The sequence below is a fragment of the Salmo salar genome, chromosome 18 (assembly GCF_965601325.2).
Source record: "Salmo salar chromosome 18, fSalSal1, whole genome shotgun sequence".
In the NCBI taxonomy this organism is placed as follows: domain Eukaryota; kingdom Metazoa; phylum Chordata; class Actinopteri; order Salmoniformes; family Salmonidae; genus Salmo; species Salmo salar.
The window spans coordinates 15915285-15937795 of NC_138308.1; the positions used below are offsets into that span (position 1 = coordinate 15915285).

General features: G+C 43.9%; 1 protein-coding gene across 1 annotated transcript in view; it reads right to left on the minus strand.

Annotated features, from left to right (window-relative positions):
- LOC106576932 (heat shock 70 kDa protein 12A) overlaps positions 1 to 22511 on the minus strand; it is a 56470-nt gene that overhangs the window by 26595 nt on the left and 7364 nt on the right. Inside the window, exons 2-3 of the mRNA XM_014154471.3 lie at positions 5790 to 5866; positions 5429 to 5559 (exon numbers count right to left, since the gene is read on the minus strand). Of these exons, the coding sequence (XP_014009946.1) occupies positions 5429 to 5559; positions 5790 to 5866 (208 nt within the window). The remainder of the gene's footprint in view (positions 1 to 5428; positions 5560 to 5789; positions 5867 to 22511) is intronic.

Below are 22511 nucleotides of genomic sequence, written 5' to 3' on the forward strand. Positions count from 1 at the left end.
TTTTTTTTACTTTTATTTACTCATGGTAGCCCAATTGTGACCAGGGACTCATTCCCAATGATGCCCTGAGTACGAACATTTTTCTCACAAACTTTAACATTACAAATATGACTTTAGCCTCTTTTGCGCACAATCTGTGTTTATCATTCAACAGCACTTTATCATCATCAAAATTGTCATTGTCATCGTCATCATCATGCTGGATGGTATGTCCACAGCCCTATAGACGGATGGTATGTCCACAGCCCTATAGACGGATGGTATGTCCACAGCCCTATAGACGGATGGTATGTCCACAGCCCTATAGACGGGTGGTATGTCCACAGCCCTATAGACGGATGGTATGTCCACAGCCCTATAGACGGGTGGTATGTCCACAGCCCTATAGACGGATGGTATGTCCACAGCCCTATAGACGGATGGTATGTCCACAGCCCTATAGACGGGTGGTATGTCCACAGCCCTATAGACGGATGGTATGTCCACAGCCCTATAGACGGATGGTATGTCCACAGCCCTATAGACGGATGGTATGTCCACAGCCCTATAGACGGGTGGTATGTCCACAGCCCTATAGACGGGTGGTATGTCCACAGCCCTATAGACGGATGGTATGTCCACAGCCCTATAGACGGGTGGTATGTCCACAGCCCTATAGACGGGTGGTATGTCCACAGCCCTATAGACGGGTGGTATGTCCACAGCCCTATAGACGGATGGTATGTCCACAGCCCTATAGACGGATGGTATGTCCACAGCCCTATAGACGGATGGTATGTCCACAGCCCTATAGACGGATGGTATGTCCACAGCCCTATAGACGGGTGGTATGTCCACAGCCCTATAGACGGATGGTATGTCCACAGCCCTATAGACGGGTGGTATGTCCACAGCCCTATAGACGGATGGTATGTCCACAGCCCTATAGACGGATGGTATGTCCACAGCCCTATAGACGGATGGTATGTCCACAGCCCTATAGACGGATGGTATGTCCACAGCCCTATAGACGGGTGGTATGTCCACAGCCCTATAGACGGGTGGTATGTCCACAGCCCTATAGACGGGTGGTATGTCCACAGCCCTATAGACGGATGGTATGTCCACAGCCCTATAGACGGATGGTATGTCCACAGCCCTATAGACGGGTGGTATGTCCACAGCCCTATAGACGGGTGGTATGTCCACAGCCCTATAGACGGGTGGTATGTCCACAGCCCTATAGACGGATGGTATGTCCACAGCCCTATAGACGGATGGTATGTCCACAGCCCTATAGACGGGTGGTATGTCCACAGCCCTATAGACGGATGGTATGTCCACAGCCCTATAGACGGGTGGTATGTCCACAGCCCTATAGACGGGTGGTATGTCCACAGCCCTATAGACGGGTGGTATGTCCACAGCCCTATAGACGGGTGGTATGTCCACAGCCCTATAGACGGATGGTATGTCCACAGCCCTATAGACGGGTGGTATGTCCACAGCCCTATAGACGGGTGGTATGTCCACAGCCCTATAGACGGGTGGTATGTCCACAGCCCTATAGACGGGTGGTATGTCCACAGCCCTATAGACGGGTGGTATGTCCACAGCCCTATAGACGGGTGGTATGTCCACAGCCCTATAGACGGATGGTATGTCCACAGCCCTATAGACGGATGGTATGTCCACAGCCCTATAGACGGATGGTATGTCCACAGCCCTATAGACGGATGGTATGTCCACAGCCCTATAGACGGATGGTATGTCCACAGCCCTATAGACGGATGGTATGTCCACAGCCCTATAGATGGATGGTATGTCCACTTAATAGATGGATAATACATGGATCATTCTTCTCCTAATCACATCACAGCATGATCACGCTCTATAACTCCCTAATATTTTTTAATGATCTATGTTTGGTTAAAACATATACCCTAATTAACATGGTCATTTGAGACAATCAAAAAATCTAACCCTGTAGCCTATTTACTCAAAACTCATTCTGATGATTCAGATTTGCAACAACAACATAGCCTCAATGTGAGTTACAACGACTAACTGACAATGTGACAGTTACAACGACTAACTGACAATGTGACAGTTACAATGACTAACTGACAATGTGACAGTTACAACGACTAACTGACAATGTGACAGTTAGTCGTCGTAACAGAACTTAAAACATGGTTGTGATTCAAACTGTTGATGAATGCAAATAACTCCATATAGTATAGCTAAACTGGTTAACATGTAAGAACATGACAGGTTAAAAATAGCTAGCCTACTGTATAACACGACCGTAGATGGTCTGGAATGGAATATACCTCACTGAAAATAGCTCTAAGGAGTGAAGGTCTGTAAATTATGCATTTCTTTTCACTGTGCGAACAGCCTGTAAGACAGGCATTTAGTGCAGTAGGAGGCCAGACAAGCTTATATTCAGACCTCTGACAATCACCATCTAAAAGCCCTAATGCACGTACTGTAGCCTGCATATTACTAAAGGGTGGCTTACTGCAAAATGTAGCAAGAACAGAAATTATATCTAAAAAATATACACACAATAAAAAATACTTTCAGTTGAGAGAGTCAGAGTGTTGGCAATTTCCAGAGGAACTGGCAGCCATGTCCGAATAGCTGTTTTCATCTCAGGTTGGTTTTCTATTGGCAATTAGATTCCTGCTCCATTGTGAGGGCCAGCAACAGTGAGGACAGGGAATGAATGCTAATGTCTATGTCATAGAGATGCAACTGGCTAATGCTCACTATCAATACACCAATGCATTCCTCCCTCTTCTATTCAAAGAGGCGTTCTACACTGAAATCTCTATCATAAGAGAACTAAAACATTAAAGCAGCACAAAACAGTTCCCTCGAGGTATGGGCAAACTTTACAGATCCATTCGGAGGGCTTATTATTGTTTATGTAAGGATTTTGGAGAGCAGATGGTTCAATCCAAAGTAAATCATCTTGGGGCTCCGGCTGTTTTCACTGCAAGGTCTGGCAGCACCAGTAAAAATATCTTGCTAAACTGTTACCTGATGTCTGGAGTTAATGATCCATGACAGGAAGTTTCCCCAATAGACATTTCTCCCAGTCTGTGTCTCTCTGTGTTGCATCACCCTAAGGATGTGACATTAATGATACTCCATTTTATCTAGTACGCCTACAAAACAACTTCCTTCTCAGAAAGATGTCCAAGACACAGAAAGATTTGTGTTATTAAGCACATAATTGCTACATCTCAGTGTAGGGGCTAGTGTAACGGTTCTACCTAGTAGTCAAACCGACAAACTTTTTTTTTTTTTTTACTATTACAGAATTTACGAGTTTCACCTTAGACAATTTTTTTGGTGTTCGAAAGTGTTACCCATTTTCTGTTGAAATTTTGCAAGAGGGAAAATGCAGATTTTGGTCGAAAGTCATGCTGTAACATGTCGTATATAGAGTTTCCAGACATGGACGTGGACAACTCCTTAGAACTATTGCTGATTGCCAGTTAAATATCAACAAGTTTAGCTATGAATTGAAAAATTATTCAAATCAACAAAAACCTGCAACCACAATGGCCTTCTACGGATAAGATTGTCCACAGCTGCTCTAAGATATATCATGAATTCAAAGTTCAAATAGGGCCCCTTAAAACTAGTGCATGAAACCATATAAAAACCTGTCTGTTTTGTGAAGGACTGCAAGGTATGGAGGTTGGCCCTGGTGCCTGACACACACAGGGAAAAGAGTTTACCTGTGTGTTTTATGGGTCAGAGGATCCTACAGAGCTTAGGACGGCAGTCTAGCTGGTTCCTCAGCAAAATGAACCAGCTCCTCCTACCAGTGTTAACAAGAGCATTACACTGACTGGGGCCATGACATGATGACTGCCAATGAGGCATTTAATGTGGTGAGAGAGGGAGCAAACACTGTTTCTTCTGACCTTTAAGGACAGTCATTGGAATCCAGTTAGAAGCCTCCATGACCCTTTATATCTCAATTTGTGTCGCGCCCTGACCATAGAGAGCCCTTGGGGTTCTCTATGGTGCAGTAGGTCAGAGCGTGACTAGGGGGTGTTCTAGTATTATATTTCTATGTTGGTGTGAGTATGGTTCCCAATTGGAGGCAGCTGATTATCGTTGCCTCTAATTGGGGATCATATTTAATGTGGTCCTTTTCTCACCTGCGTTTGTGGGATATTGTTTTGTGTGAGTGCATTCAGCACCACGTAGTTCACATTCGTTGTATGTTTATAGTTTTTTTATTAAGTTTTCACTGCAAATAAAGATGTGGAACTCAACACACGCTGCGCCTTGGTCCGTCCATTATCACAACCGTGACAATTTCAGACATGGAAATAACCAAACAATGCTCCTGCTCAACCTATCAACAGCCAAAAAAGTTTCTTCATAATGAGTGCTAAAGAATCAGTGTTTCAATGAAGGTACCGTACTTCACTATTCAATCCATACATCTCTCTGAAGTGGAGAAGCTCTAGAATAGCTTAGAATCCTGAATTCTAATAGTCCAAATAAAATCAAGTCCCAACAACACAAGATCATTTTCTGCTAACAATAAGTGAAGAAATAAACATTGATCCACCACAGAAATAGCTGCTACATGAAGCCATAGATTAAGTATCCTCTTTCCCCTCCTTCCCTCCCTACATCCTAGCAGAGTGGTCCTGCTGCCTGGAATGTTCTACACACATTTTGGCAGAAAGCAGAGGAGGGGACCCTTCCTCTTCCATAAGTAACTGACAGGCAAAACAGCCAGATTTATTTTACTAGGCAAGTCAGTTAAGAACAAATTCTTATTTTCAATGACAGCCTAGGAACAGTGGGTTAATTACCTTGTTCAGAACAACAGATTTTACCTTGTCAGCTCAGGGATTCGATTTTGCAACCTTTCGGTTACTAGTCCAAAGCTCTAACCACTAGGCTACCTGCCGCCCCAGATACAGGTAACTGCCAAAATAATGGAAACACTTGTGTAAATGAGGGGTACAAAGTATATTGAAAGCAGGTGCTTCCACACAGGTATGGTTCCTGAGTTAATTAAGCAATTAACATCCCATCATGCTTAGGGTTATGTATAAAAATGCTGGGCAGGCCATTATTTTTTCCATTATTTTGGCATCCTGGCTATGCCCCTTCAAGGATGACAATGAATTTGAGGAGCAATAATTTGATAAACACCTTTTACCTGGCTATCAGCAACCCTTCTGTTATGATTACGCCTAAATAAGACCTAAATAAGAACAGAAAGCAGCACCATGCATTCTTGGTTCCCCCATGTCTCCTGCATCACCTGCCAGGGAATATTCAATAAGACTTTGCTACGGAACAGAACAACCTGACCTGAGTGGACCTCCACATGACTCCCTCAATCTATCTCTATCTCTCCTCCTGCTCCCAGCGACTGCATTGCAGCGTTGACTTGGCTCACCTCATGGTGTGAATGCATTCTGGCTCCTTAGTGAAGGCGTAAGCATAGCCGCTGGAAGTGGTACCAAAGTCGACAGCAACCACCACAATGAACGAAGGTCCCGTGTGGGCATTCGAGTCCGTGTCATTTTGCTGAGGTGGGGAGGACAGAAAACTGGAGTCAACAAACGGAGAACGTTTAAGGAGATGTGTTATCTATCCTGGATGGAAAAGCTGGTGGCTAGTTTAACGACTTAAAAAGACTGTGTGGTGAATCTCGCATACCGATCTCTCATTCCACAGTAATGGAGTTGTTTATACAGACTTCATATGGCTCTTATGGATCTATCTCCATGCAGAATATGCCATGGTGGGTTTCTTACCTGAATGTGTGAGGGTGACAGTGGGGTGATGCCAGGGTCACCCATGCTCTTTGCTGGAGAGGGAGTTGCCATTGCATCTGAGGAGACAGAAACGAGTAGATACAACATGAGTCAACTTAGCTTAGCAACAACAAAGAACAGAAAGATTAATCAAAATCAACTGATTTAGGACATACCATTAGTACACTGCCAATCCCTATTTCTCAACAATTCAAATAAATTGTGCAGCTGTGATCTTAGTTTTGATTGTTCAGTCGTCCTCTGATAATGCACTACAAAGAATGTTGCCATTCTAACCTTTTGTTTGAAACTCCTGGCTATCTAACAACTGTTCTTTAAAGAGAAAAAGGCTGATGCACCTGCCTTTTAAACACAATGGCATTTGAATTGAATGAAAGTGTGTCCATTTGCCACCACTTTCATTAGCTTCACTTAATAGTGCTTGTGAAAAGGCCCTTTGACAATGCACAATAATAGTGCTTCCTCTGTGTTTTTAAGTGTCTGGGGATGGTCTCAGTCTCAACGGGACATCACGCTATCGGTCTGTTATCCACATCGCTCGCCCTTTTCTCGCCCTTACAGAGTGACTGAGTGGTCCGAATCCCCACAATGTGTTGCTTGGTAATTACCGTGTGGAATTACGGACCACCTGTGGATAGACTCCATCTTCTCCACCCCCTCCCGCATACCCACTCCTTTAAATCATAACCTTGAGACTTATTTTAAAGGGGCAATCTGTATTTGCTACATACATTTTGGTGATTTTTAAATGAATGATAATTATCCATTGATTCTTGGAGAATATAACTTATAAAGGCCGCATGAGTTTACCCCATCAGAACCCAGAATATAAGCCTGTTTAACTAAATAGTTTGTAACAAAAACAAAAAAAAGCCTCAAAACATGGTTAAAACAATAATTTTGATATCATGCATGATCAGTCCTTGTATCCATAGCTCTGTCTATGAATTTGATCGAGAGTGGTTACATTTCTCCAGCCCCATCCCTTAGCTGTTTACCAAAAACAGTGGCAGGGTGTACGCTTTGATAATGTTTGTGGCTCTAGTGGTAAATGTGTTCCAGTGCAGTCTGTGTAGTTTATTAACCTGGCAGAATAAAATACTTCATGAGAAATGTCATTCAATTGTATTAAGTTCCATACAAGCAGTTGCAAAATGTCAATGCAGATGTTTTTTCTGACTAATTAGTGCAAGTTGATTTGGGCATCTTGGTGAGAATTTTCTATTTATTTCTTTAGAATTTCCTCGAATAACCCCAAAAATCCTTAACCGTACATAATACAGGTCAACCGGAAACTACAGTGTTGTTGAAGTCAATCGATCACTCACAATCTCATTAAGGATATGGCAATATAAATGTAAGTAATTTACATAACTGGCAACAGCAAATACATCAATTCATTGAATAGTGTGGTACCTTTGCACTTACAAAACATATGTAGTGTTTTAACAATATACAGTATAATGATTTCCTTCAACATCCCCCACTATAGTGTTTAAATCCTATTGGTAATGTTGGGCTCTGAAAAAGGGTCTATAAAGGTTTACTTTGTGTATTCATCCTAAGGTGAGACATGGAAATAACCAAACAATGCTCCTGCTCAACCTATCAACAGCCACAAAAGTTTCTTCATAATGAGTGCTAAAGAATCAGTGTTTCAATGAAGGTACCGTACTTCACTATTCAATCCATACATCTCTCTGAAGTGGAGAAGCTCTAGAATAGCTTAGAATCCTGAATTCTAATAGTCCAAATATAATCAAGCCCCAACAACACAAGATCATTTTCTGCTAACAATAAGTGAAGAAATAAACATTGATCCACCACAGAAATAGCTGCTACATGAAGCCATAGATTAAGTATCCTCTTTCCCCTCCCTCCCTACATCCTAGCAGAGTGGTCCTGCTGCCTGGAATGTTCTACACACATTCTGGCAGAAAGCAGAGGGGGGGGGCATTCCTCTTCCATAAGTGACTGACAGGCCAAACAGCCAGATACAGGTAACTGCCAAAATAATGGAAACACTTGTGTAAATGAGGGATACAAAGCATATTGAAAGCAGGTGCTTCCACACAGGTGTGGTTCCTGAGTTTATTAAGCAATTAACATCCCATCATGCTTAGGGTTATGTATAAAAATGCTGGGCAGGCCATTATTTTTTGAATAATTTTGGCTACCATGGCTATGCCCCAAAAGGATGACAATGCCCCCATCCATTGTAACTGAATGGTTTGATGAGCATGAAAACGATGTAAACCATCTGCCATGGCCGTCTCGGTCAACAGATCTCAACCCAACTGAACACTGATGGGAGATTCTGGAGCGGCGCCTGAGACAGCGTTTTCCACCACCATCAACAAAACACCAAATGATGGAATTTCTCGTGGAAGAATGGTGTCGCATCCCTCCAATAGAGTTCCAGACACTTGTAGAATCTATGCCAAGGTGCATTGAAGCTGTTCTGGCTTGTGGTGTCCCAACGCCCTATTAAGACACTTTATGTTGGTGTTTCCTTTATTTTGGAATTGCCTTTATGTGTGCTGTGTCTATAAAGTTGAAAACATTTTCAGACTCCCCCAACCCCCAGAAAAGGATTGCAGCAGATGGCAAGATGTGGGAAAAAACTCTTCAATTCATTGGTGCATTGCGATACAGAAACGATGCTGCTTGAGTGAGCACATGAGCTGGAGCTGAACTGAGTGGAAAGAGAGGCTTTAGTTTTTTGCGCCTGGACTTTTTTCTCCTCTCTGCAGGAGAGGCTTTTACTTCCTGTTCTCGTCACATTCCTCTGTTTCCCCAGACGACTCTTTACATTTTTCAGACCCTCAGTGCAGATGTCAGACTGGGTGTTTACAGGAGAACTAGGCCCCAATTTATGACTGCACATTGGAGGTTTTTCGATAACACATATGAGCAGCAAGAACTGGAATTTAAAACTCAATGTTAAAGTTCATTACAAGTTTATAGAAATAAATCATCTTAGGCACTAGCACACTAGCAATGTATTACCCTGTGAAAATCTGGTATTCTATAGGCAAAGGCGAGAGTTTTGATATGTCAGATACTACCACACTATCACACTAAAAAGTTGTAAACTAATAGTAATTTGAATCCTTAAGACACAAATGGTTTGGATATATTAAAATAGAAAGCGAAAATGTACCGATTCATCTAAAAACGGGTTCTTTTCACCTCTAGAAAGAAGCCTGGGTACTTTGACAAGCTCATCTTTTTTCTAATGACATTGTTGTGTCTTCCCGTGTGATTTTCATAGCCCACTCTCGGTGAGTGCCTGTGTGATGAAGGAAAAAAAGAGGCTAATAATCCAATCCAAGAGTTGAACCTCTGGTCCTGTGGCACGCTGAGAAATGAGGTCAGAGCCTCCTCTTGCCACCTCTGCCCCGATAGCTAGGCTCACACCGCCTCCTCAATACAGCAAGTGTGAAGGGAAGGGAAGAAATGTCTGCACATAAAATGTCATTCACATCTCTGATTTTCTCATCTTTTCATACTAAGATTACAGGGCCAGAAATGTCATTGCTGCTGGTATGAGAGAAAAAGAGAAAAGATGTATAAACATGACGGGCAAACACATTCCTTGTAATGCTGTTGCAGTTCAGAGACGCACGCAATCCCCAAATACAGGTCCTATGAGTAAAGAACATAGAGTAGTGGGTTAGCATACATTTTGATTCATAAAAGAAAACACATCTTCATCTAGTATCATCTGCCCGGTTTATCAAGTAGTGAGTTCACGATTGGTGCATTACCATGCACGTCTGTGTTGAAACCCATCCTTCACAATGCATGATCTATATACAAACATACTGTAATATGCCTTCATGAACGGCAGGAGTAGAGGACTCAATACCTCACAGTACAAGGCCTGATTAACTTTGCGTTTTTGCATCATACCGGCTGTATTTTGAAAGTTATATATCTTGAAAACTTGACTGCTGACATGCAACACATTTGGGGACTATATCCACAATGGACTAATGAAACAAATATCAAAATATAGTTTTTGGGTAGAGTTTTTCTTTAAGCTAGTTGAAATAGGTCACTGGAGCAATAAACCACATTTTCAAAACATTCTTTACATTTAGCGCAAAAAGAAACACAATTGTAGTTAAGTAACTAACAACTATTGAGCAAGTGCATATTAATACTATACCACAGTCCACACTGAGGCTAATTTAAAACAACATACAAGTGAGATTCTTGTCTCTTTGCATGTCTGATTAGATCTACCTGAAATCCGTTGCACAAGTTCCAGAGTAGATCTCAAGGTTGGCCTCATAGGCACTCAGACTTATTACTTCATCCTTAAATGACAACAATGATAGGACAGGTGCATGTGCATGTAATCAATTCAATACATAGTTGTATGTATGTTATAGTGGCATGTATAGAATCTGTAAACATCAGAGAATGTGGTGATGCTGACAGACAGGATCAACAGAGTTTCTCCGGAAAGTGGACACTGATTGGGCCAGCATGAACGAAGCAGAGCAGACACAATTTATGCCGCAATCAACAACACCTACAAAGGCAAAGAGATGCCCCATTACATTCACTGTAACAAAGATTCAGTGCCACACAAAACATTCCTTTCAAAGGGCTACATTCATGTAGATGAAGGGAAAATGAGACCGGGCGGCTCTCCTTTTGAGAGAATGTCCCACTTCTTCTCCCATCATGCCATGTGGCAGCTAGTACAGCAAGCAGTCAGAGGGAAATTGGGAGAAAGAGAGAGCGAGAGAGGGAGAAAGAGAGAGAGAAAGAGGGAGAGAAAGAGAGGCCTCCTTCATCCTCCCTCCCTCTTTTCCAACTGCATCCAGCTGGCCAAGTGCCCAGACACACAGTGCAGGGCAGCAGCCTGACAACAGCTGTGGCCAATGGAGTTTCTAGCACCCTTCATAGTCCGCACACACACACTTGCATGCATATACACTGGCACGACTTCTGCCGAAGTCGATGCCCCTCCTTGTTCGGGCGGTGCTCGGCGGTCGACGTCACCGGTCTTCTAGCCATCATTGATCCATTTTTCATTTACCATTGGTTTTGTCTGGTCTTCCTACAAACCTGGTTCCAATCCAATTACATGTTGTGTATTTAACCCTCTGTTTCCCCTCATGTCCTTGTCAGAGATTGTTTGTGGTTATGTGCTCGTGTATTTGTAGTGGTGCGCGACGGGTTATTTTACCCATGTTATTTTATTTATGTACGTTGTTTTTTTTTGGAGTTTGTTTTATATTTATTAAACTACTCCATTTACCCCAAGTTGGTTTCTCCTGCGCCTGACTTCCCTGCCACCTACACACACGTCAATGACATACACACACTTATGTCTAACTGATTCCAGACCTGCTTTTCAGGTGTCCTACTACAACTGCTTCTGTATAAGGCCTGATTTTCAAAAATAAACACAACTGTATGGATAGCGGTGGAAGGTAATTCGGCATGATGTTTCAGAGAAGATTTAGCCTATTTAGTGAGAAATGCAACTGGTTTCAAAATAATAATAATGACGTCATCATTTACACACTAAGTGGGTAAAAGTGGGTAAATGTACATCATTTGTCAATACAAATGCAATTCCAGTGTGATGTATATTTGGAAAATGTACATATTCTCCCTCCATGTCCTTCTACTGTATGTGTATTTATTATGGACCTCCATTAGTTCCTGCCAAGGCAGCAGCTACTCTTCCTGGGGTCCAGCAACATAAAAGCAGTTATTTACCATTTTAAAAACATTACAATACATTTCACAGCAGATTTCACAATACATTAAGTGTGTACCCTCAGGTCACTACTCAACACAAAATCCATGTGTACGTGTGTGTATAGTGCGTATGTTATCATATGTGTGTGTATGTGTGTGTATAGTGCGTATGTTATCATATGTATCATATCTGTGTGTATGTGTGTGTATAGTGCGTATGTTATCATATGTGTGTGTATGCGTGTGTCTGTGCCGGTGTTTCTCTTCACAGTCTCATTCATTTGCTAAATTTCCACATTATTCATTACAAGATTTAGTTTAGGTTCAGGGTTTAGTGAATGATTTGCCCCAAATACAATGTTTTTAGTTTTTGAAATATTTAGGACTAACTTATGTAAATCAAATTGTATTAGTCACACGCGCCGAATACAACAGGTGTAGACCTTACAGTGAAATGCTTACTTACGGGCCCCTAACCAACAGTGCGGTTTCAAAAAAATATGGATAAGAATAAGAGATAAAAGTAACAAGTAATTAAATAGCAGCAGTAAAAAATAACAATATATACAGGGGGGTGCCGGTACAGAGTCAATGTGCGGGGGCAACGGTTAGTCGAGGTAGTATGTACATGTAGGTAGAGTTATTAAAGTGACTATGCATAGATGACAACAGAGAGTGGCAGCGTTGTGGAGGGGGGGAGCAATGCAAATAGTCTGGGTAGCCATTCGACTAGATGTAGCAAGAAGTGCTGAGGAAGGTGCTGGTTCTAAACCTGCCTTGGACTCAGAAATCAATCTATAGATCTGTGTCTATAGTGCAAACAACATCCCAGCAGTGGAGAATGTACAGATCAGACAGAAATACACCACCTCCGCTGCAGTGAATGAAGCATGAACTGATTACCATAGAACACAACTAGGTTTAACTTGATCAGCATATCCTCACCTACTACAGATAATTCTGTAGACATGCATAGCTCAACCTTTCCTCTATATTATCTGCAGATAATATAGGTCATAGGTTGTACTGGCATATGTTAAGTAATATAAACTCTATGGTATAAGGCTTCCAAAAGGGTTCTTCGGCTGTCCCCATAGAAGAACCCTTTTTGGTTCCAGATAGAAACTTTTTGTGGAAAGGGTTCTACATGGAACCCAAAAGTATTCTACCTGGAACCAAAAATAGTTATTCAAAGGGTTCTCTTATGGGGACAGCTGAAGGACCATTTTAGGTTCTAGATAGTGACTAGTCTTCTATGAGCGTATGAGAGGAGTGAAAAACTAGAGAATATAACTGATGAGAAATTGAGGGGCTTCCAACCATGACTTCTATTGCATGTTTTCAATGGTCAAGGTACAACGCAGACAGCACATGGTTTCTCTGAGGAAGGATGAATGCCCTTGTGAGTGTGAGAGTCCTTCTGTGCTGCTGTCAGGTATCCTCCAAACAGAGTGGAGGAGACGGGAGGTAGGGACACCTGCTCAACTGTTGTATAATAAACATGTCCCGCTAGCGTCTCCCAGCCGGATCGTTTAGAGAGAAAAGGCCTTGTTCCAGATCAGTCTGGAGGTAAATCAGTGTGACATTTTGACAGCAGCGCAACATCTGCCTGAGGAGTTTCAAAGTACACAGCTCAGTGGCTATACACCTTGTGCTTTTGACTGGCCCACCGAGCAGGGGAGCGGCTGGGAAACTCAGATAGTATGCCAGTATGCCAGTATGACCTATGAATGACAAGATGGTGGGTACAGGGAAGCAAAAATAAACATAAACAGATTTGTCAATTTGTCAAGGCTGGCTCAATGTATATGTACTTTTGTCATTTTGATAAGTACATTTTCTCTTAAATTTGCCCACATATACTTGGTTTATGTGGGACACAGTCTACTGCACCCCATAACACCCTATAACAGAGGTCGGCAAACCCCAACGTTTTTAGTCAAAATAAATAGAAAAATGAGTTTAATTTAGGAAAATGAATCGGTTCACAAGTATTCCCACGAATAAAAAAAGAGACGTGATTTTGTCTCAAATAATCAAGGTATTCAATTATTGTTATTTTTTGGGCTTAGTTGTGGTCAATTTGCAGTGTTCAAAATCATTATTATTATTATTATTATTATTATTATGTTCCAGCCCCCCGACCATCCGCTATGACAACAATCGGCCTGCGGCTGAACCTAGCCGCCTACTCCTGCCCTATAGCATCCCTCGGTTCTATTTCTAGTCCACTATTCCCAACGATGTGAGTACATGTAGCTGTTAAAAATAACATGCAAGGTTCAAGATCACACATTCTGATAGATAACTGAGCTCAAACATGAGAGTAGTGTCAAGGTCCTTAGTGCCTGGTCTTACTACCACAACAAGGATATGGAACAATGGTGAATGGCATTTGAAAGAAAGAAAGAGTGAGCCTTGTTTACTACAAGGGCAGAGCATTTAGGTCATCTTAAGGAAATTCCGAAAAACCTCTCCAAACAATAGACTTTCTTCTTGTAAAGGCTGTCGTCGGGAATAGAGGACCAAAACGCAGCAGGAATGTAGATGCTCATCTTGATATTGATTTTAAATAAAGAGAACAACAAAACAGTCTTGTCATGCTCACACAGGCAAAACAAGAAACAATCTCCCACAACACCAAACCAACCAACAATTACCCATATATAGGACTCTCAATCAGAGGCAACGAGAAAGCACCTGCCTCCAATTGAGAGTCCAACCCCCCATCAACCTAAACATAGAAATACAACAAACCAGAAAGAACATAGAAATACATAGACCATAGACCAAAACCCGGAAATAATAAATCAAACACCCTACTACATACACCACCACCCCGAAACACATAAACAAAATACCCTCTGCCACATCCTGACCAAACTACAATAGCAAATACTCCCTAAACTGGTCAGGACGTGACACTTCTTCTCTCTCTCTACGCTGGAGACCCTTATAACAACAAAACCACGGCGAAATTCAATTTGACACAAAACAGATTTAAATAGCTGCCCATTATGTACATATTGCAGACACGTCAACACTGCACGTTCAAAAGCATCCTCTATCAAAAACATCAATTTGGCAAGCTCATGCTCAAGATATCAAACTTTACGTAATCGTGACCCATCAGTGCTTTCATGCTATCGTCCATTTCAGTGTCAAACTAAACAGCCAATAATTCATTGTGGTTACACATAGCGATGGTGCTTTGAGTTAAATCTGGCTGAGAATCTGCTCAGGTGTTTATTACAGTATTTCCACCAAGACATCATACAGCACACCATATATTCTGTTCCGGAACTCCAATTTGAGCAGCAGCAGCTGAAAAATGAGCTCCTACAAATATTGAAATTTACATGGTTTTTAGAGTGAACATCGGAAAAAAGCAAAAGAAAACTGCAAGACTGAATAGGAGAAAAAACAAGCAACAAACAAAGAAGATAGGCTTTTGAAAAATAACTATTTTTCATAAAATTGTAGTTATCTTAGCTAGCTGAATTGTTTACCAGTTGCTAAGCAGTTGCTAGGGACTCTTTTGGAAGAAGCTAGCTAGCTAACGAAGAACAACAAAGAATATCTAGTTAACAGAAGAAAAGAAAGAGAAAATCAGGACAGAAGAAAAAGGATATCAAAGTGAAACAGTTCTCTAAAGACACAAGAGACAATAATACAAGAAACAACACTTCTGTAGCTTGTCAACTATGTGTCTGTCTATCCCTGTTCTCTCCCCTCTGCACAGGCCATACACCGCGTGGCCGCTGCCACTCTAACCTGGTGGTCCCAGCGCGCACGACCCACGTGGAGTTCCAGGTCTCCGGCAGCCTCTGGAACTGCCGGTCTGCAGCCAACAAGGCTGAGTTCATCTCAGCCTATGCTACCCTCCAGTCCCTAGACTTCCTGGCGCTGACAGAAACATGGATTACCACAGATAACACTGCTACTCCTACTGCTCTCTCTTCGTCTGCCCACGTGTTCTCGCATACCCCTAGAGCATTGAGCCAGCGGGGTGGTGGCACTGGAATCCTCATCTCTCCCAAGTGGACATTCTCTCTCTCCCCTGACCCATCTGTCTATCTCCTCATTTGAATTCCATGCTGTCACAGTTACCAGCCCTTTCAAGCTTAACATCCTTATCATTTATCGCCCTCCAGGTTCCCTTGGAGAGTTCATCAATGAGCTTGACGCCTTGATAAGTTCCTTTCCTGAGGATGGCTCACCTCTCACAGTTCTGGGTGACTTTAACCTCCCCACGTCTACCTTTGACTCATTCCTCTCTGCCTCCTTCTTTCCACTCCTCTCCTCTTTTGACCTCACCCTCTCACCTTCCCCCCCTACTCACAAGGCAGGCAATACGCTTGACCTCATCTTTACTAGATGCTGTTCTTCCACTAATCTCATTGCAACTCCCCTCCAAATCTCCGACCACTACCTTGTATCCTTTTCCCTCTTGCTCTCATCCAACACTTCTCACTCTGCCCCTACTCGGATGGTATTGCGCCGTCCCAACCTTCGCTCTCTCTCTCCCGCTACTCTCTCCTCTTCCATCCTATCATCTCTTCCCTCTGCTCAAACCTTCCTCCTGATTCTGCCTCCTCAACCCTCCTCTCCTCCCTTTCTTCATCCTTTGATTTTCTCTGTCCCCTATCCTCCAGGCCGGCTCGGTCCTCCCCTCCTGCTCCGTGGCTCGACGACTCACTACGAGCTCACAGAACAGGGCTCCGGGCAGCCGAGCGGAAATGGAGGAAAACTCGCCTTCCTGCGGACCTGGCATCCTTTCACTCCCTCCTCTCTACATTCTCCTCTTCTGTCTCTGCTGCTAAAGCCACTTTCTACCACTCTAAATTCCAAGCATCTGCCTCTAACCCTAGGAAGCTCTTTGCTACCTTCTCCTCCCTCCTGAATCCTCCTCCCCCCCTCCCTCCTCCCTCTCTGCGGATGACTTCGTCAACCATTTTGAAAAGAAGGTTGACGATATCCGATCCTCGTTTGCTAAGTCAAACGACACCGCTGGTCCTGCTCACACTGCCCTACCCTGTGCTTTGACCTCTTTCTCCCCTCTCTCTCCAGATGAAATCTCGCGTCTTGTGACGGCCGGCCGCCCAACAACCTGCCCACTTGACCCTATCCCCTCCTCTCTTCTCCAGACCATTTCCGGAGACCTTCTCCCCTTCCTCACCTCGCTCATCAACTCATCCTTGACCGCTGGCTACGTCCCTTCCGTCTTCAAGAGAGCGAGAGTTGCACCCCTTCTGAAAAAACCTACACTCGATCCCTCCGATGTCAACAACTACAGACCAGTATCCCTTCTTTCTTTTCTCTCCAAAACTCTTGAACGTGCCGTCCTTGGCCAGCTCTCCTGCTATCTCTCTCAGAATTACCTTCTTGATCCTAATCAGTCAGGTTTCAAGACTGGGCATTCAACTGAGACTGCTCTTCTCTGTGTCACGGAGGCTCTCTGCACTGCTAAAGCTAACTCTCTCTCCTCTGCTCTCATCCTTCTAGACCTATCTGCTGCCTTTGATACTGTGAACCATCAGATCCTCCTCTCCACCCTCTCCGAGTTGGGCATCGCCGGCGCGGCCCACGCTTGGATTGCGTCCTACCTGACAGGTCGCTCCTACCAGGTGGCGTGGCGAGAATCTGTCTCCGCACCATTCGCTCTCACCACTGGTGTCCCCCAGGGCTCTGTTCTAGGCCCTCTCCTATTCTCGCTATACACCAAGTCACTTGGCTCTGTCATATCCTCACATGGTCTCTCCTATCATTGCTATGCAGACGACACACAATTAATCTTCTCCTTTCCCCCTTCTGATAACAAGGCGGCGAATCGCATCTCTGCATGTCTGTCAGACATATCAATGTGGATGACGGATCACCACCTCAAGCTGAACCTCGGCAAGACGGAGCTGCTCTTCCTCCCGGGGAAGGACTGCCCGTTCCATGATCTCGCCATCACGGTTGACAACTCCCTTGTGTCCTCCTCCCAGAGTGCTAAGAACCTTGGCGTGATCCTGAACAACACCCTGTCGTTCTCCACTAACATCAAGGCGGTGACCCGATCCTGTAGGTTCATGCTCTACAACATTCGCAGAGTACGACCCTGCCTCACACAGGAAGCGGCGCAGGTCCTAATCCAGGCACTTGTCATCTCCCGTCTGGATTACTGCAACTCGCTGTTGGCTGGGCTCCCTGCCTGTGCCATTAAACCCCTACAACTCATCCAGAACGCCGCAGCCCGTCTGGTGTTCAACCTTCCCAAGTTCTCTCACGTCACCCCGCTCCTCCGCTCTCTCCACTGGCTTCCAGTTGAAGCTCGCATCCGCTACAAGACCATGGTGCTTGCCTACGGAGCTGTGAAGGGAACGGCACCTCCATACCTTCAGGCTCTGATCAGGCCCTACACCCAAACAAGGGCACTGCGTTCATCCACCTCTGGCCTGCTGGCCCCCCTACCTCTGAGGAAGCACAGTTCCCGCTCAGCCCAGTCAAAACTGTTCGCTGCTCTGGCACCCCAATGGTGGAACAAGCTCCCTCACGACGCCAGGACAGCGGAGTCAATCACCACCTTCCGGAGACACCTGAAACCCCACCTCTTTAAGGAATACCTAGGATAGGATAAAGTAATAATTCTAAACCCCCCCCCCCCCACTTAAAAGATTTAGATGCACTATTGTAAAGTGGTTGTTCCACTGGATATCATAAGGTGAATGCACCAATTTGTAAGTCGCTCTGGATAAGAGCGTCTGCTAAATGACTTAAATGTAAATGTAAATATATTCAACTGCTGTAAGTTTTTAGGTTGTCCTACATTTTTGGTGCTTTTTGTTGTTTGAAGTAAGGTAGCAAAGAGCAACACCTTCATTCAGTAAAGGTTCTGATGTAAATCTCTTAAAGGTCCCAAACACTTTGAAAGATGGATGTAGACGTTGCTATTGTCACGCCCTGTTCTGTTTCACATGTCCTTGTGATTGTCTCCACCCCCTCCAGGTGTCTCTTATTTTCCCCGGGGTATTTATCCTTGTGTTTCCTGTCTCTCTCTGCCAATTCGTCTTGTATGTTTCAAGTCAACCAGTGTGTTTTTCCCGTGCTCCTGCTTTTTTTATTCTCTTTTGCTAGTCCTTCCGGTTTTGACCCTTGCCTGTTTTCTGGACTATGTACCCGCCTGCCTGACCATTCTGCCTGCCCTGACCTCGAGCCTGCCTGCCACTCTGTACCTCCTGGACTATGAACTGATTTTGACCTTTTGCCTGTCCATGACCATTCTCTTGCCTACCCTTTTGGATACTAATAAATATCAATGACTCAAACCATCTGCCTCCCGTGTCTGCATCTGGGTCTCGCCTTGTGTCCTTATAGCTATGGGATGTATACAACTGAGTATACCAAACATTAGGAACACCTTCCTAATATTGAGTTGCACCCCCCTCTTTTGCCCTCAGAATAGCCTCATTTCGTCACTCTACAAGGTGTCGAAAGCGTTCCACAGGGATGCTGGCCCATGTTGACTCCAATGCTTCCACAGTTGTGTCAAGTTGGATGGATGTCCTTTGAGTGGTGGACCATTCTAGATACACACAGTAAACTGTTGAGCATGAAAAACCCAGCAGCGTTGCAGTTCTTCACACAAACCGGTGCGCCTGGCACCTACTACCATACCCTGTTCAAAGGCACTTCAATCTTTTGTCTTGCCCGTTCAATCTCTGAATGGTACACAAACACAATCCATGTCTCAATTGTCTCAAGGCTCAAAAATCCTTCTTTAACCTGTCTCCTCCCCTTCATCTACACTGATTGAAGTGGATTTAACACGTGACCTCAATAAGGGATCAAAGCTTTCACCTGGATTCACCTGGTCAGTCTATGTCATGGAGCAGGTGTCGTTAATGTTTTGTATACTTAGCGTACATTGCTGTGGTATGTGGAAGAGCTTGTATCTGACAGCATTGGGATGGGAGTGAGAGATGTGACAAAACCAAGACCAAGAGAATACACAAACACAGTCAGTGTTTATATACTTGGGATTCCATTGAAACATATGAAACCAATTACCGCTTCATTGGACATCAAACAGGTGTGTGCTTCAGTAGGCTTTGGTTTCTAACATTGAACTGGTGAGAGTACAAAGACTATAGCCTTATGTGGAGAAAATTGAGTTTGATGGAGGAGAGCGACAAAGACACATACAGAAAAGAGTTTACAGTAATTTCACGAAGGGCCTCTTGGGTAATCGAAAAGACGTCATACTGCTGATGTCTAACGGCTGTTTTAGTCTTAATCTACAATCCAATGTCTTGTGAAAAGCACCTCCCTCATGCCTCTCAACAGAATGGGTGCCTCCTCTTGAGGGTAAACACAGCCAATATCTTAGTCATGACGTAATGCTGACCATAGGACTTCTGTTACCTTGCCAGTTGATTTGCATCGCAATTCACATTTTCAACCTTGATTTTGGTAAAGAGGAACATCCCTTGCTGAGAGGGTGAATTCTCTCAAAGTACATGTTCCATGATAAAATACTAGAGCTTATTAGGGATATTGGTCAACTACCCAATTGGGTGGCACTTTACATGAAGTTGCTCTCATACCTGTGTAGTAACACTGTAATTACACTAGTATGCTCCTTATTCCACTTGTCTGAGCAATTACTTGTGTAAAATGTAGCAACCATGTTATTACTGTAGTAATTACAGCATTATTACACTGGTATGAGACCAACTTAATGTAATGTGTCCAAAAGGGTTACATATAGAATAGCTGTTCAACTTATTTCCATGCAACAAAAATGTGATCATATTGTGATCAATGTCACCCATTGTCACCTAGTCAGGACATGAATTAACGTTTCGATAGAGAGGACACACCTGTGTTGTGGTGGGCTCTCTGGTGTGTCTCATCTAGGAGTGGCGATTGGATTTTTCTGACCGTAAGGGCTCGCCACAGTGTTCCAAAAATTCAGCCGTACAAAAAAATTCAGCCGAGCAAAAGTAGGTAGAACTACGTAGAGAGCTATGCAAAAGAAGCTCCATCGGATCTGTTGCGTAGACTGTGTGGAGCCCTTTAGGGCCTCTGAAAGACAACTTCCTGCCTGGCCCTGGCTCATCAGGTTCAGCCCCCCTACCACTTTGTCTCAAGAACTCCCAGTTATTGGGTTGACCTCAAACAGAAATGCTAATGGCTGAGGACTTAAATCACCTCAGACTGCAGCCTTACCCCCTCCCCTGGTCAGAACTACTTTCCCAGCCACCAACCCCTAACACCCCATGCATTTCACAAATAGATGCCAGTGATGGCTGCAAGTGAGGCAATTTGCTTCTATACTGTAATGAAACAGCAGGCAGGGAGCAGGTCTCGAACCCTCGACCTTCAAGCCCGAAGTCCGGCGCGCTATCGACTGTGCCGCAAAAGCATGCTCGTGCGGCAGAGTCGATTTCCGCGCTTATAAACCCAGGGTCGTTACACTACTCCCTCCTTTCAAAGAGCGCGTCCTCGCGCTAGCTTGCGACTCAACGTCTTACAGGAACGCGCTCACCGGCCGAGCACACGCACTGTCGTGGATGCAAGGTCCGATCACTTCTGACACCAATGTAATGAAACAGCAGGCAGGGAGCAGGTCTCGAACCCTCGACCTTCAAGCCCACAGTCCGGCGCGCTATCGACTGTGCCGCAAAAGCATGCTCGTGCGGCAGAGTCGATTTCCGCGCTTATAAACCCAGGGTCGTTACAATACATTTAAGTAAATTAAAAGGGCAATTGTATACTAGAGCTCAAGGGTCTCGTACAGAGGCTGTACATGTTGAATATAATAACCGTTTTATCACTGCTCGTGACTGCTCATGGTGTGCTGCTCGTGACTGCTCATGGTGTGCTGCTCGTGACTGCTCATGGTGTGCTGCTCGTGACTGCTCATGGTGTGCTGCTCGTGACTGCTCATGGTGTGCTGCTCATGACTGCTCATGGTGTGCCGAGTCACATTGAGGTATTGTAATACATTGTAAAGTCCTTTTTCAATGCTCGTCACTGTCCACCTATTCGTTAGCCAGCTGATTTATGAGCTGGATGACATTGAAGTGATTCATACATCACTATCTTATGGTAAAAGGTCTCCTTAACTCAAGGCATTTCAATGTCACCTCTGAAATGTCGTCTGACCTGACCTCATCACATTTACACTCTTCTGTTTACTGATACTCAAAATAGGTTCCTTGCATGCATGGAATGTGCAACGCTGACCCTATTCTTTGAAAACACTCTGCAACTGTTCCATCCTCTCATTGATGATTGATGTGGAGGAATCACACATTGGTAGGCTGGAGCCACGTGTGGGAGCGTACGTAAGTACTTGTAGAACAGCTGGACAGAGCACACAGAAAATAGCCCAGTGATGAGCTCCACTTTGTGCAGCTCAGCAGACCAGAGGAAAACAGGGCTTAGCAACAGGGCTAAAAGTTGTCTATCACAGTGAATCTGATTGAATTCCTAGATCATAGTATACTCAATCTAGAGAATCCCCCCACAGCAAAACACTTGGTCTGATTGAAGAGCTTTGAGATGGAAATGAACTAGCTTGTGATAGATTACTTTTATATGTCACATTCTATTTTAATGCCTTGTTGCATCAAGCTGTCGCCAATGCTATCTACAAAGGCAATACAGGATTACTCTGTGCTTTTGGAATCTGCAATCATATTAATATCACAAATGAAATAAATCTTGAGTATGATTCCCCCACCTTCTCTGAGCTCTCCCTCTCTCTCTGCTTTCAATGTGTAGAACATGTGGCTGTCTGTCCCTTAGGGAACGCAAAGCTCTCCGTTAGCGCGGTCATTGGGTGTTCCCACTTGGCTAAAGCCAATTAAAAATATTTCAAAAATGTGTTTTTGATTTTGCTCTTTAAATGTGCATTGCAAGTTATGATAGTAAGAAGTAATGATAACTTGAAACAAGTCATTGCAGTTTTGGGTGTGTCTACTA